The following is a 16,328-nucleotide window of genomic DNA, read 5'->3' as shown; positions in this document are numbered from 1 at the left end:
GACGCGGGTTCGTGCCCCGGTCCGGGAGGATCCCACGTGCCGCGGAGCGGCCGGGCCTGTGAGCCATGGCTGCTGAGCCTGTGCGACCGGAGCCTGTGCTCCGCAACGGGAGCGGCCACAACAGTGAGAGGCCTGCGTACCGCAAAAAAAAACAAAACAAACAAACAAAAAAAACCCAGCCTCAGAGCTCACGGGGCAGGCGAGCTGTGTCTGAACTTGCGCCCTCCTCCGCAGGGCACACTGCAGAAGTTTGTGGACGACCTCTTCGAGACCATCTTCAGCACGGCGCACCGCGGCTCCGCCCTGCCCCTGGCGATCAAGTACATGTTTGACTTTCTGGATGAACAGGCGGACAAACACGGCATCCACGACCCGCACGTCCGCCACACCTGGAAGAGCAACTGGTGAGTGAGGGGCGAGCAGAGGATGAATCGGGAGAGGCCAGCCTGGAGTCCATGAGCTCAGGCGGGCCTCGGGCCTTGCAGAGGGGGAGAGGGGCTGGGGTCCACCTTCCCAGCAGGGACTCTTAAGCAGGCGCTCTCCTGGGGCCTTCATCTCCTCCCTGATTGTTTGTGTGCTCACTTCCTCTCCCTTCCCTCTAGTCAAATCATCCTTCGTTCCTATCAGTCAGTAAACATTTAACCAACTAAATGAGGAAAAATGAACATGCCAGATGTGGCAGCCAGGTGGCTCTCACATCCAGGTCCCTCCCCTGTGCCTGACACTATGTTAGACCCTGAGGCTTCTGCCCTCCGTGGGCTGGCAGTCACGGGTAAGAGACAGGAGGGCAGCTGTTCGGACAGAGAGGCACATGCGACAGTAGGGGATGCATGTGTGCAGCTAGCTGGATTGTAGAGGGGCAGCATCTCGCAGCGACTCTTAAGTGGAGTCTGAAGCACGTCTAGGAGTGACCTAGGTGAACGAGGAGAGTTTCCATTCTATTCAAGAAGTGGTCTTCCCTTTCCACAAACCCCCTTCCCAAACTCCCTTTGGGGAAGGGACCGTCCCATAACTACTGTGTCTTTGAGACGAGGAGATCCTCTAAGTCCTAAATGACCCTCTAGGTGTCTCACCATGGTCCCCTCTCTCCTTTAACATATATATCATCCTTTCCCTTCATTTGTGTGTCAGCTGTGTTTTAGTCTGAGACTGCAAGGTCAGACATCAGTATTCAGCTCTTGTGATGGAACCTTGCAGAAAGCTGGGACTCGATAAATATTGATGAAGATGCAGGGCCAAGACGGTCTCTTCTTGAGAGTTCTACCTGGGATAAAGCTGCCTTATATTTGACCCCGTCGGTTCCAGAATCTCCTCCCAGTAGTTTTACACGGTCCCTGTCCTGGGGTGCTCTTCCCTAGAACATTCTTGCAAAGCAGCACGAGCCTGCTGCCCGGCACCCACCAACTGCTAGGACTGACATGGTACCAGGGCTCAGCCGGGTGCCCTGACAACCAGCCCCAAGCCCCAAACCAAAACCTAGATTTAGGCAGGAGTCAGCCTGTGGCACTGAAACGTTATTTAACGTAGGATGCTCTGGCTTCTCGTCTCTTTCACCTGAAGCATAGCGCATCGCTACTAAAATTGGGAAATCAGGCAGGCACAGAGCTTTGGGCCACAGAGCTGCAGAGCAGGGTTTGCTCCCACAGTAGTTCCGGGTGAGAGAGGCTCTTGCACCGTGGAGCTCTTGCAACTCTCTCTGAAATAAGACTCTCAGACTCTGGATTCCCCATCTAGCACAGTACACTGGGTGAAGGCTGTTCTCTCCTCTGAAAGGCCTGCAGGTCTTGTCCCTCCCAGTGCCTGCCTCTAGGTAAGACTGCATTGCGTTCATGCCCATCTTTTTAGCATGACTCTGCAGAGCTGTTCCAAGGGCGTGCCCCTGATCTACCCAGTCTGCTTCTCTCTGCCACCAGGTCTTCCTACTTACCACCCCAGTTGAATGTCTGCAGCCTTCAGAATTCAAGGAGTGCCCTGCCCAGACCTTTTATCCAGGTGCTGGGAGAGCTGGTATTTCCAAAACATCCCCCCTTGATCTTGTAGCCCTTTACAAGTACATCCCCCTGAAATGGTATCTAAACCATTTGTTTTCAGCTCATACCTCCCGCTGGGGTAAGGTAAGGACACCTCCAAAGATGAGATGCCATAAAGTTCTCGGAGGGAGGGCAGAACCTTCTTTCCTGCCCGCTCTTCCAAGTGCCAGGTGTTACCGTAACAAGCTCCAGTGTCAGGGAAGGAAAGCCCAGGCAGTAGACAGCAGTACCAGCTCTCACCAGAGGACACACTCCCCTGACCCTGATCGTGGCCGCCTGGGCAAGACGAAGTTAGTCCAGGAATTATGAAGTCTGCATATTGACTTAAGAGTTAATTGTCCCTGATTGAAAAGAGATTGTTTCTTTATTCCTAGCCAAAGTTGTTAGCTCACCCTCTCCCCTACTACCTTCCTCCACATTCCCCTGCCTTTTCTCTTTTAAATAAACCTCCTACTCATTTAGCCTGAGTGGCTGCAATCAGCCGGAGATTAGTGCCACCGCTAACGTTAATAATATGCAAAAATTTCATTAGGCAGGAGCTGCTGTGGTTTCCCTGTTTGATTTGCCTGTCAGCACAACTGGCTGAAGGAAGGGGAATGTTGGGGAGAAACAACCATGCAGCAAATATGGGCTCCCAGAGTCCCTTTCCAGGTGGGACTTCCGGAAACGGGCAGATGGAGACCGGAGATTTCATCAGCTGGGCAGCCGGGAGTCCTTCATCCGGGGCTCTGAGCCCAGCTCCCATGGTCTCCCCTGGGCAGTTGCAGTGACCCTGACTTTCCCCTGAGTGTCAGAACTTTCTGTACCGTCCCTTTATTTCCTCTTCTGGATTTCCCAGGATGAAACAAGTGCATCTTACCATTGTTAGACCTCGGTGCTGCCCGCACGGCACGCTTTTTGGGAACATAATAAATACTTGTTGACTGACTGGCAGTCAGTCTTGAATATGAGGCCCTACTGTATATTAGCCTTTGTTGTATGTACATGCTGGCTGCTGGGAGATACAACAAATATAGAAATCTTGTTCTTGCTGGATTGAAATCATGTAATTCAAAAGAATTTAAGTTGTAAGAGGCAAGCCAAACACACGCAAACATTGTAACTATTATTACCAACCTTGAGGACGGCAGCCAAGCAACAGCAGAGCATCAGGGCACACAGCAGGAGGTGACGGTGTGGAGGCAGAGGGAGGGAGATGCGTGGTCCCTGGCTGGGTGCCACCCCATTTCCTGACCTGCGTCTCCGCAGGCTGGACGGAAGCCACGGAATCTGAGAGCCAGCAGAGTACAGTCAAAAGGGGCAGGTGGGCAGGTTTTGCCCCATGCCTCGGGACCCTTTCTAGCAACAGACAGGTGGCTCCGGTAGCAGACGGCGCCGCAGGTTCCATCTCCTCTTTGTCTTTGGCTCACCCCCCTTCGGCAGCACCTTCCTCTCCTCTTCCTGCAGCTTTTCATCTGCATCTCTAATACTGAGACCATTAAGTGTCGTCCTCTCTGGGAAGGCTTTCCAGGTAACGCCCCTCCGGGTAGACCTGCTCACACCTCCCTGGCTCCCACACTGGACCCCACCCATCCTGCAGGTCCAACACCCAAAGTTCGTGACTGCACGTCTGACATCACCACGAGCCCAGCGGTATGCAGACTTCTGCAGGACAGGGGATGGGTCTTATTCACACTGGACCTCCAGTTGCTAGCATAGCTCCTGGTATACAGCAGGTGCTAACTGGAAGAAAGTGAGGGGAAGGAGGGAACACAACGGGGCAGGTGAGAGGCCGGGAGTGGGGTCTGTTGAGCCTGCCCGCTTAGGGATGGGAATCAGTTGGCTCCACTTGGAACTGTTCAGTGCCAGGGCTCTCACCATGTAGGAATAAGCCCATATGACCAGGCAGGAAGGGCGTGGCTTCTTCCAGTCATACAGTAGAGGGCAGAGAATAAGATACAAAGCCCAGGTTCCAGGCTATTTAAGGTTTGCCAACCAGACATGCCTTGCATCTGTGGCATAGGGGGCAGACAGTGGAATAGAGAGTCAGAAATTCCATTTTCTAGTACCTGTCATGGCTGCCTCGGACCCCAAAGCCTTGTGTTCTCAGGGCAGTTGGTGAGTCCTGTGGTCCAGGCTGGGCGTCGAGCCCTCCAGTGCCCATCAACGCCGTACCTCTGAACAGATCGCTCAACCTTGCTGAGCTCCACGTCCCCGGAAAGTGAACTGATGACATAGAGAAGGCCCCTCAGAACCCTTGCTTCCCAGCCTTTTCTCTTTCTCCAGGGAACTCTCTAGGTCAATGTACAGTGCCCCCTGCCCCCCAGCTCCCTTGACCATCTGCCTCTTCCCCCCACACAGCCTGCCCCTGAGGTTTTGGGTCAACATGATCAAGAACCCCCAGTTTGTGTTTGACATCCACAAGAGCAGCATCACTGACGCCTGCCTGTCGGTGGTGGCCCAGACCTTCATGGACTCCTGTTCCACGTCAGAGCACCGGCTGGGCAAGGACTCCCCCTCCAACAAGCTGCTCTACGCCAAGGACATCCCCAGCTACAAGAACTGGGTGGAGAGGTGAGTGCTGGGCCGGGGAGCCCAGGCAGGCCTCGGGCCGCAGCAGGCACCTTCCTTGGTGGAGGTGGGACCCCTTCCTTCCCCTCTGCAATGGGCAGGGCTTGCAGACTGGTCCCGCACGAAGCCCCAGCCTGCAGTGGTGACACCCACAGCCCACGGACCCAGTACTGTCAGCTGAAACAAGAATGGGACATGGCTAGACGTTGCCACTGCGCTCTGCTCCCCTGCATGGAGGGCCCAGCTCTTTCTAGGCCCAGGAAGGAAATGGAGTTCCCTGCTCTGATGCCCACTAAAAAACGAAAAAAAAAAAAAAAAAAAGAAAGACTCCAAGGGACCGAATAGCATCCTGCCACAGGCGGGCTGCAGGCCTGTCCCCATCTGCCCCTGTCCATCTGGAGTTCTTCCAGTGGCCTGTGGGGACGTCCTTGTCACACTGAACAGCTTCGCACGGTCCCAGTCCCCTGACTCTCAGCACGATGAACTCTTGATGCCCGGGCCCTTACGGTGCCTTCCCAGCCACAGTGGCCCTAACCTAATCCAGTCTCAGCCGTGCACCTGTGACGGGAGGGCCACCTGTACGCTGTGCAGCTGGGTTCCTCTTGGTACAAAGCTAACTCACGGTGAAGAACATTCATGGCTTGTCTGGGCTGTATCAGCTCCATATGCCAAGCGCCTGAGCTAAACAACCAGCTGAAGGGCTATTTATTCATCACAGTAGCTCCGGAACATAAGAGGACAGGCTTTATAACCTCATTTTGTGCCCATGAAGGTGAAGAACTATACGTACAGAATGGTTGAGTAATCAGTCCAAGATGACTTAAGTGGCCAAGAGAAAAGCAGATCCCCAAATTCAGCTGACTCCCAAATCTCTTTTCTACAATTTATGATACTTTTAGACAGGGCTTTTGCTAACCCATATGGTGTCTGTGTGAATTAAGGCAGGTGCCCCTTCCTACCAGACGATGTGGCCCCATGCCAGGATGCCTGGTTTGTTGAGTGACAGGCTAGCCGTCAGTCCTAGCTCACCCTCTCAACCAGGCACCTTTGTGCAGTGAACAACCTGCACACCTCTACGTGGCGGTCTTGATTTTAGAGTCCCTCTCTCTTCTAAGTAGCTTAAAGATAGGAAACCTGGATGGAAACTCAGATTTGGTGCTTTTTTGAAGAGTCAGAGACCAGAAATTGTTCTTGACTCAGACAAAATGAACAATATTGTTTCACCCATGGAAGAGAGACAGTCTCCATCTTTATAGTTGAAAATTGCCTTCCCCTTTTACAGAGGGAATAACCGAGAGTGGGGTGGGATCCTGGCCACCCCAGGAACATGGTTCTGCTGGAAGAGTTGCATTTTGTTCTCCCCCTCCCTCTGTTCTTTGATAGCTCCCCGACCCCTTCCTGCTGGTACATGTGGTGGGCTTCCAGCCTCGGCTGTCAGAGAGACAGCTCACTCTTTTGTCCTCGTATCTGATTATGTCTGACTTACCAAAGAGGCTCTTACCTCCCCCTGCGTCGACAGTGGCTCATTCTTCTGACGGCAGAGCCGCCAGGAGGAGCAAGCTGTCCTGTGTGTGGTCAGCTGGCTCTTCAGCAGAGAGAGAAGAAAGAGGCAGCAGCTGGGCTCTGGTTATCCCTGTCCCAGTGCAGTGTCCCTGCAATGGGACCTCGGGCAGGGAGGGAGAAAGCCGGGATGTGAAGGGCTGGGAGCATTTATGAAACAACTGTGTAGAGGATACTTCCCCAGAATGGCCCGGTTAGTCAGAGGTGAGAATAACGCCCATGCCGGGCTAATGGTCTCCCTTTCACGTGGTGCTAAATGAGATTCATGCCACACAGCTGCTACAGCTCACAAGTAACCCCAGTCCATCTGGTTATTGTTAGGAGTGCCCTGATGGTCTCCATTTCTTATCCCGCCTGTTTCTCAACAACCAAAGGCACTCTCAGGAAAGTCATCTCTCACTTGCTTGGGGTCCCAAATCATTTCTCCTCCCCTTCTGGGATGAGGGTACAAAGACAGAGGGGTTGGGAACTAGCACAGCTAGGTCTGGAGGTCACGCCTAGAGTGCTTCTTCTCTCGGTGATGAGTGGATCAGTTCCAGTCTCCCTTCCCGAGGAGGCTGGCCTCTGAGCTTGTCTGCTGCTGGGAAATGAAGTCCGGCAGCACAGAGCTTGCTTGGGACCCACAGCCAGCCTGCTCGCCCGCCTTGGCCTGCCGAGGGCACGGGCAGCCTCCAGTTCAGAAGAACGATGGTAGAAGGCCCTTCTCTTGTGGCCAGGGCTTGCCCACTTCTGATTTCGATGTTCAGTTGCTGTGAGCGTGCAGACAGCACACACAGGGCCCAGGCTCACTGCCTCAGTGCTGTAGAGCATGCCCTGCGCACATCTGGGGGAGGGCCTGCTGTCCTCACCGCTGAGAAACAGGGTTTATTCTGGTGGCCCTCTCTACAGGGGGGTGGGAAGCATACGGCTTCAGGAGTCCTCACTAACTCTGTTGGTTGAGCAGCCCAAGTCACTCTATCATACCTAAGCAGGCTTTACCTCCTAGAAGTTCTTCATCCACCCATCCCCACACCATCCCCTCCCATTCTCCCACTCATCCTCCCATCCCACATCCCTCCCATCCTTCTGCTTGTCCTCTCATCCATCCTCCATCCCATTCCCGCCTCCAAATACCTTGCAATGCTTGTGGTTGGTGGCCTCACTGCAGACTCCCAGTCTTTGCTGCCTCCATTCCAAGTATTAGGGGTTTTGCTTACGGCCACATCTAGTAAAAGGGAGAAGAATCTCTTGGTTCCGCGGTAGCAACCAACTGCTACCCTCATCTTAGACAGCAGAACTCAACAGTGTTGTCACCAGACTGGTGTGTCATGATCAGCAGAAATTTCTATTTCACTGTCAACAGCAGTAACAGTTTCATGTTAGAGTGGTTGCCTCTCATTTTAAATTGGAATTAACCCCGTGGCAACGGCAGCCTCCCTCACCTGCAGGCACAGGTTTTCCACATAGCAGTGAATGGAATGGAGCCACAGTTGGGCCCCTGGGAATTGGACCGGGGCATGCCACTCGCTGGGATGCCATCTCTCACCTGTGTTACACACGAAACAGGCTAAGAATCTTAAATATTTAAAAATGCCTCCTAAAGAAGCCATCCATTCCAAATATAAAACTTGTGACAGTTCACCCCGGGAGCAATACTGGAGGTGAAGTATGGACATCTCATTAACTTACTCATCCATGGGTCATTTATGGTGTCCATCGTGGGCGCACTGGACGCTCGGGATGGATTAGACTTGATCCTTCCCTTGTGGCCCTCAGCAAGCCCCGTCAGCTGTGGGGGCTCAGGGAGCAACATCCTGATCCTCCTGGGCCTGGGGAGGTCAGTGAATGAACACAGAGGGAAAGACTTCTGTGCAGGAGCTTGAAAAGTAAGTATCTGTACATCAGAGCCTTGGGCTCTAAATGTCCTTCACGTCTGCACCTTCATCCTTGAGGTGTTTGAAGGGATGAGGATACTTTGTTCTTCTCTAAGAGTCCAGGGCATTGGAGACCACCTTCTCCATCACTGGGGCCATCCTAAAGGCAGAGATGGGGTGCCCACCATCACACACTGGGTGCATCTCACAGAAGCACATGAATGTAAAACACTGCAGACTGGGCAACAGCAGAGAATCCAGCTCTCTGGGGCCCTGCAGCTCCTGAGGACCAGCATCAGGACCACAGTGGGGCTGGCATCCCACCTGGTTCCCTTCTGGAGAAGGGCTCGCCTGCAGGAGGACATCCCAAGGGAGCAAGTTCAAGCACAGGCGCCCAGGCTGACCTTTCCCTTCCTCACGGCACAGCTAGCTGATAAGAGCACTCGTGTGAAGTTCATCAATGGGACATGATTGCATGCTTCACAATCAATAAGGCTGCTCAGCGGCAGAGCCCAGCGCAGAGCCCAGCACAGCAGGCGCTCGAGAGGAAGCAGCTGTGCACACAGTGCAGCGATGCCAGAGCAGCAGGGCCACTGTCAGGCTCAAGGGGTGCTGGCCAGGGAGTGGGGCTGGGCAGAGCCCTGGAGAGGAGCAGGGAGAGGTCGAGGCAAGGGCAGCAGAGACCTGCAGGGGGGATGGGCGCACTTAGCTCCAGGCAGGGCTTGGGGTGAGGATGGGCCGAATGTCAGCAGACCTCAAGCCCCACACTCCTCTAGGACATCAGACTGCCCAGAGCCACTCGGCTCAGCCATTCAGAACTTGCTGAAGGTGAGGACGTGCGGTCGATCCACCCGTAGGCTTGTGTGTGGCACCGACGTGCACTGGTCCCATCCAGCGCCCTCTGCACACAGGCAGCAGAGGAGGGGCGGGTTGCCCCGTGCAGACCTGACCTCACTATGAGCGGGAATCACACAGAGCACGTCCAGGCCGGCTGCCCCCATGACTGCAGGTGAGGAGTTAGACCCCTGCCCTCCCACACTCCCCTCTCAACCCCACCTCACACCCTCTCTCTCTCTTTCTCACACAGACTCATTTTCTGTATATCCTCTTTGGAGCAAAGGACTGGGCTTTTAGTGCGGTAAAGGCAGGCCATTGCGCAGGGACAGAGTGCCGGGCGACTGCTGTTTCCCATGAAGACAGTGGTCCCTAACCTGGGCTCGGAGGCCCCTCACAACCATTAAGGTCGCAGTAGGAGCCCTCATGCTATTTGCAGAAAGCCTGACAGAGCCGTCCACCTACCTGTAAGGTTTCAGGAGCAGGTAACGGGAAGGGCAGGAGTCTTTGCTTCTGATGATGGTCACGTCCCATCGGGACCCTGGGGTTTTCCTCGCGGTCAGTAGGTCTGGCTGTCGGTGGTGACAGAGTGAAACTGTCTGGAGGAAACTCTGGGCCCAGCCATGTTGCCAGAGCTACGTCTGGCCGTGACACAGAAGTGAGAGGCTCGTTTGTTCCTATTTCCTACCCCCATACGACCTGTGGACGTGACCCTTTGCCGGACAAATGTATTTGCTCACTAGGCATGGAGTCGCGAGGGGACGATGGCACAAATCTTAGGAGTGGCGAGGTTGGGGCCACCACTGACGCCCTGGTTCTCTGCTATCAAAGGGAACATTGCATTTTTTGCCTTCCAGAAATAGAGGCAATGCATCGAGTCTCTCCCTGCAACTTTAGCACCTGGGATGTCATTACCTGGAACCCTGGGGACCCTAAAGATGTTTTGGGGTGGGATTCAGGCCTGGAAGAGAGTGGGCTCTTCTGGGATGGAACAGAGGAACCAAAATGAAACAGGACAAGGAGCTGAGGGGCCCAAGGGCTCTGGAGACGAGGGAGGGCGAGGGAAGAGAGGACCCCACACTGAAATAACATTGTGAAGAAAGGAAGTCCAAATGAGCCGGAGGCAGGACGGCCTCCGTGCAGGGCTGTGGCTCCAGTAGGACGGCCAGCCCACCCCTTGCCAATCCTTGCCGGCCTGGGGATGCCCTGGCGCAAACTGACCTGTCGTTCACGCAGGCCCTTGAGCATGACGCTGGAGTAGCACACGAGTGCCACCTCTGATCGTCTGCCACCCAGCTCCTGGGCACCTAGGGGCAGAGGTGAAGGTGGGCACAGGACTGAGAGATTCGTGGTCAGCATGGTAAGGGATGCAGAGGGAGAGATGCAGGGCTGAGGTCCAGGGTGAGAACGAACCAGAGCCTCTGAGAATACTCCCTCCACTCACCTGATCAAGCCTTGAGTTCTGGAAACCCAAGGCCTGTCATTGTCATCTGCACCTTCCCAGGTGAGAGTAACTCTCCGAAAACTTTGTTCCCCAGCTGCCTCACTTGCCTCACCCTAGTCCCCGCCACCCTCCTCTGTTCTAAGCTCCCAGGCTCACTCTCCCCAGCAGTGAAGCCGCGGGCATTCACCGTGGGCTGAGCTGGGACACCACAAGGACTCCCGGGCGTGCTGCCCCACGGCCCTGATGCTCCCCCGTCTTTGCAGGTGCCTGGTCTCTTCCCCATAGCCCACAGCCGAAAGCACCTGTCTTGCGGGGCACCAGGGCCCTTCAGTTCCTCATTAGGAAATGACACAACTCCCCTCTGGTGGGAGAGTTGGGGGTTGCTGCATAAAATGTCAAACTTCAGAAATTAAAAATGTAAATGTTGGCATCTAATTAACCAGTTGACAGGAGTGCACAGCTGCAAGTGACAGTGACTGATTGCCTTCTGCCAGCCTCTCCCCGCAAGCGGCCCCCAGCCCCACCCTTCTCCTGGCTAACCTCGGGGGGGGGGGGGGGCATCAGGGCAGGGCAACTGCCTAGAAGAGCCTTCAGGCCCCATGGAGGGGATGTCTTGCGTCTGTGGGAGGGGGAGTTAGAAGGACACACAAGGCAGACTGGACCACTCTTCCGGGAGCCGGGAACAAAGCCAGTGCAGGCGATAGTCGCTCCTTCCTCCTGTCCCCACCCTGTCCACCCTCTGATAGTGTCTGGGTCACCCTCCGAACCCGCTGGCCCCAGACCCGGCGCTGGGAGTTTCCATCTCTCCTCTGCCCCGCACGCACGGTTCCTCACTGTCGTGCCTCGGCAGGTATTACTCGGACATCGGGAAGATGCCGGCCATCAGTGACCAGGACATGAACGCCTACCTGGCTGAGCAGTCCCGGATGCACATGAACGAGTTCAACACCATGAGCGCGCTCTCCGAGATCTTCTCCTACGTGGGCAAGTACAGCGAGGAGGTGAGCCCTGCCCTGCTCGGGGCCCGCTGGGAAGGACTGGGGCAGAGACCCAGAAATCCCTGCCCGGAGCAGCCTCTGTCAGACACACCCCTCCCCCACGTCTGCTGGGGAAACTCTACCACCCAGGACTTGAGGGCTGTGCTCTAAAGACAGGGATGCTAGAAACATACCAGTCTATCAATTCTACATTAATCCTGTTCTTTTCAGATACATAGCTCAAGTATCTCTTTTGTTTTTTTCTCTTTATTTTTTATTCCCTGCTGTTCCCTCTCTCTCTCTGATCTAATTATCTTTAAGCAAGTAGTTCCCCACTTCCGTGGGCAGGTCATGAGGAAAAGAAAAGAAAAAAGAAAAGAACAGAATAGAAAACAAGATGATAGGGTAGGAGAGAATCAGAACAGAATAGATACAGACCAGAGCAGGATGGAGTCTATTTTTAGTTGCTGCATTCCTTAGTTAGGAAACTTCATCTGGGGTCATTGCCCCTGCAGACACTGCCTTCTTTCTGGCCAGCACAGAGGTGCCTATGGTTTTCTTGGTCATACCGGTATAGACCAGGTAGGTTCAGAATCCAGGCTCCCCATGTCTGAGCAGCAGCATAGCTGCCTTGTGAGTGGAAGGTAGTAACAGGAGCCGAAGCCAGGGCCCCGGGTTCTCTGCTTCCTCCCAGCCTCACTCCTGAGGGAGGGTCTAGGAACTCTGGATTAAGGAAGGAGCCCCAGCAGGGCCCAGGGCCTGGTGTCCACAGGCCATGAGCAGTATAATGCTGTGAACCTCAAGTGCAGGAAAGTCAGTGGTGGGTCCTCTAGGGGAGGAACCCCAAAGCCAGCCTACGGGCCAGTGCTAATCCAGGGCAGTTTCCACCTGTCTGTGGCCGCGTGACAAGTGAGGACGATGTACAGTAGGCCAATATATGAGTGCCACTGTCTCATCTTGGAAAGGCCTGTCCCTTAGTCTGCAAGTTCACTCGTCTACGGTTAGTATTAAAACATCCCATCTTTATGAAATGTTGGGGCCAGTCACTGGTGGTCCTCGGCCAGCTAAGAAGTTGGCAACTCGCTTGGTCTGCCCAGTTAAAAATTTATTAACTGGGCCAGGACGTCCAAAGCTCTGGGACCCTCCCTTCAAGCCTTCAGCCTCCTCTCCCCTCCCTGCTCCCTCAGACCCCAGGCAGGACCCGTAGAGAGCAGCCCTGCTGTCACGTGCCCCTGCTGGAGCCAGCATTGTGTGATGGGCGCTCCTGTGTCACATGACTTTATCCCCTCTCCTGGAGCAGCCCGAGAGGGAGTCACACGTCCCATCTCATTGTACACATGAGGAAATGAGGGCTCAGAGAGGTTACATGTTTTGCCCCACATCACCCGGCCAGAAACTGGTAGAGCCCTTGTTCAATCCTACAGCTCCTGAGTCTGACCCAGCTTCGAATACATATTCCTTCATGTGTCCACAATTGCTCTGTCACCGTCCTCTGCCACCCATGTAATCTCAGCAAAGGCTGTGTAGACACTGTCCGTCGGGTGTCAATGACCAGTAAAGCTTAAGACATACCTCTCCGAGGGATACTGGTTTCTTAACAGGCAAAGGGGAGCCAAATAACTTGCTAAATGTGGAATTTCGGGCCTTGGGTTGTGGACGAGGAAGACGTTCCTTTTTCACGGTGCGGGGGTGGTGGTGGTGGAATGTCTTGATAGCGTGAAATCATAGTCACCCCGAGACAGTACCATACTTCCCACTGGGCATGGACCTGTTTGCTGTCTAACCTCTAGGTAACTGCAGCAGCCTGGCACAGGTGTCGTCTGCCCACTCCCAGCCGTCTTCCGTGGGCAGTGAAATGTACACGTGTTCAGACATGCTGGCGCGTGCGCTGGCATCCTGCGCTCACTGACACCTGGGTGCCCACACGTTTGTCCCCTATGCCCGAGGGCTGCCCCACACCTCCCCACCCCGTCACCCAGGCTGTGTGGCTCCCCTGCCACCTCGTGTGGGCCGCTTCACCTGCACACATCCTCCCAGACCCTCTGACCACGCCCCCTGTCTGTTGTACCCTAAGAACACAGACACACACACGCAAACTAGTGACCGCCCCGTTCTTGGCTTTTCAACAGATCCTTGGACCTCTGGACCACGATGACCAGTGTGGGAAGCAGAAACTGGCCTACAAACTAGAACAAGTCATAACCCTCATGAGCTTAGACAGCTGAGAACCGTCCTTCCAGGCACCCCCTGGAGGGAGGGACACACCAAGCCGTGCCTCAGTCTAGATTATCATCTTTACCAAGTGCAAGTTCCGACTGGCGTCAGCAGCATCCCCCGAGCAGCGCTATCTCCCTCTCTCTCTGCCTGTTTCTGTCTCTCTCCTTCCTGGATCCCCTCTCTTGCAGTTGCTCTACCAACATGATTGAGCCAAGCCACCGACCCTCAGTTAGTCCAGGATGCCCCCCGCCCCGTGAGGGACCTGGTGACCAGAAGACGTCAGAGGGGGCCCTCTTTCCCCGCTGACCCCATGCATCAGCGGCAGGGCCCGAATATGGATGAGGATGAAGGATGTTTCTGTACTGCTACTTCACCTTCCACGTTTTGATAGCCCCGCATTGAGCCGAACGTTGGCCTGCGGACGAGGCAGTGAGCTCTGTATTACCTTCACTGGGAAGACGTCTCCTGGCCCAGGTTTCCATCTCCAGGGGATCTGTCAGTGGCATGGTCCCTCTGCAACTGTGAGAAGAAAGGCTGCACCTCCTGCGTGTGGCTGGAGTGGGGAGCATGAAGCGTCGTGGGGTGCCTCGCAGGCTGTCTCCCACTTGTTGGGTTGGCATCCAGAGGCCTTTTGGTTCCCTTCCAATCTTCTTGGAGCCTTTCCAAGTGCCCACAGGGCCCTGCCTGCCCAGTCTCCTCCCGGCCTGTGGAAAACCAGACAGGAGAAAGAAGAGCAGTTACAGCCCACTGTGGAGATCCTCCCAACCTCCCAGTCTGGCTCACAGCGGCAGGAACGTAACACGTAGAGGGAGAGAGGAAGAGAGCTGCATCCACCCTGGAAGCAGAATTGGCTGTTTTCCATTTGCCCCCACATGTTAACGATCACGACCACAGTCATGGGTCTGATCCCTTGCAGATCCCCGAGTGCCGTCTAGAGGACACACCTCCATCCTCCTTGGTCATCGCTCATCAGGGGTCAAGGTAAAATGCCGAGTGCATCTGGGAGATTCTACCTCCAGCTCTCTCAGTGGCTCCCATCCCCACTATCCTTCCTGAGAACTCTGTAGAAAGTTGGGGCAGACAGCCTCGCCCCTGCTCCCTGCAGAACCTGGTGCCGTTGCAGATGCAGATGACTTTGTCTCTGGACTGTTCAGACCTCCTTGGGAATTATTTCATCAACATCTCAGCTGTCTCTTTAGTCACTCTCCTCCCTCAGCTCTTTGGCAGTCATCATGGAAAGAAACACACTCAAGCACAGCCTCGCAGAGACAAGCCAAAATGCCAGCCCAGCTCAGTCCCGGGCTTGCCGTGTTTGGGAAGGAGCGAAGAATCAAGAGGAAGGACCTGGCTGCAAAAGGGAGGAGGGACGCACAGCTGACCTTGGCTCTGGCGTCTGTTCCTCCATCTGTCCTTCCATCCACGGATACATCACTTTAGCCAGCCAGACGAATGTGTGCTCAGACATGTGTCCTAGGTGAGCAGGGGCTATAGTGAGAGACTGTCTGACGGAGGATCGTGGAAACCTATAACCTTGAAGGGACCTTAGACACCATCTCCATCTGTGGTCCAGTCTCCGCCACAGACTCGCCCGGCAGCCCTGGTGTGGAGTTTGTGCACCACTCTGGGAGGCAAGCAGCGGCATCATCTCAGGTGGGGTTGGGCACAAGGTTCCACAGTGCCGTCTTCACTCCCCGAGCATCAGACATCCTCCCCTGCCATCCACTCCACAGGGGCCCCACGTGGAAAGAGGAAGGAACCACACCATTTCCAGCAACATCTGTGGAGCACCCTGTGCTTAAAGAATGCTAGCCCCTTTGGATATGAGTACGTGTGTGTGTGTGATCTCATGTGCACATGCACGTGTGTGTGTGTGTCTGCCCCAGGAGTAGGCAGAGAGCTCAGAAAGCTTTCCTGTCCTATCAGGGGGATTTGAAGCATCTCCCTTCCTGCCCTTGCTCACCATTCATTCTGCAACTTCGGGACATTTCAACACTTGTCTTCTGTGCTGAGTGCAGAGGGGTGAGGTCCCCTCTCCGTAGGAAATCAGGGTGGTCAGTGGCCAAGGGGATCCTGGACAGGACTGGGGGCCGGGCCATGGTGGCGCAGAGCAGGGCATGATGTGGCGTCGAGCAGGACAAACGATGGGCAGAATACAAGTAACCTAACGGACGGGAAGAGGAGAAAGAAGACATGCATGTCGGGGGGAGCACACCCAAAGGTTCTGGCAAATGAAGTGGCAGGTGAAGAAGCATGGAATTTCTACCCTTGATCATTTGATTTCCTCCCCAGAAGCCACAAGCCCTGGCAGGCCAGGAAGGAAGCAAGCCGGAGGAGGGCTGAGGAGGCACCTGGGCCGCTAAAGTATTTTTGCACATGTGAAGGGGTTGGGGAGAAGGAAGACACAAACATACTTAACACAGATGTGCTGAATGGAAGCTGAGTGTAAGTATGTGTGTATGAGTGTGTTTTGAATTATTTTTTAAGTTTTGCACAGTTAGAGAAAAAAAATGAACAAGTAGGAAAAAGACTGTTATCATGGTTCTGCTGAAGCTTTTCTTTTTTTACCGGATTATTCTTATTGTTTCGTTGTCGGTACAAATTTTTTTCCCCACGTCTTTGTTGTAAGAGAAACTTCAGTCACCTCGGGAGAAACGTCTGGGAGAAAGAGGGGAGGCGGGCGGACAAGTTTCCACGCCCTCCGCGTCTCTCCTGGGGGAGGGGCTTGGGGCGGGTTCTGTTTTAATTGATGGGGTGGGTTGTGGGGTGGGTTGTTTCTGGCGCCTTGTTTGCCCGAAGTCTCTGTGACCTGCTGGGGGGGATGGAGAAATAGGATCGAATTTCGCAGCGTCACAACCCATCTTCC

General features: G+C 54.6%; 1 protein-coding gene across 5 annotated transcripts in view; it reads left to right on the top strand.

The window, feature by feature from the left end:
• Window positions 1-15,645, top strand: part of PLXNA4 (plexin A4) — a 606,963-nt gene extending 591,318 nt beyond the window's left edge. For 4 of the 5 annotated variants that reach the window (XM_082846558.1, XM_082846557.1, XM_082846560.1 and 1 more), the window contains 4 exons: window positions 235-404; window positions 4,371-4,583; window positions 11,122-11,272; window positions 13,378-15,645. In XM_082846558.1, the coding sequence (XP_082702684.1) occupies window positions 235-404; window positions 4,371-4,583; window positions 11,122-11,272; window positions 13,378-13,473 (630 nt within the window). In that variant the 3' untranslated portion in view covers window positions 13,474-15,645. Of the gene's footprint in view, window positions 1-234; window positions 405-4,370; window positions 4,584-8,904; window positions 8,965-11,121; window positions 11,273-13,377 lie in introns of those variants that run through there. The other variant, XM_082846561.1, reaches the window with a different exon arrangement.
• Window positions 15,646-16,328: the final 683 nt, after the last annotated feature.

The sequence above is a fragment of the Leucopleurus acutus genome (assembly GCF_964270905.1).
Source record: "Leucopleurus acutus genome assembly, chromosome: 9".
NCBI lineage: Eukaryota > Metazoa > Chordata > Mammalia > Artiodactyla > Delphinidae > Leucopleurus > Leucopleurus acutus.
The sequence above is the reverse complement of the archived record's forward strand: the minus strand, read 5'-3'. Positions and strand labels throughout refer to the sequence as shown.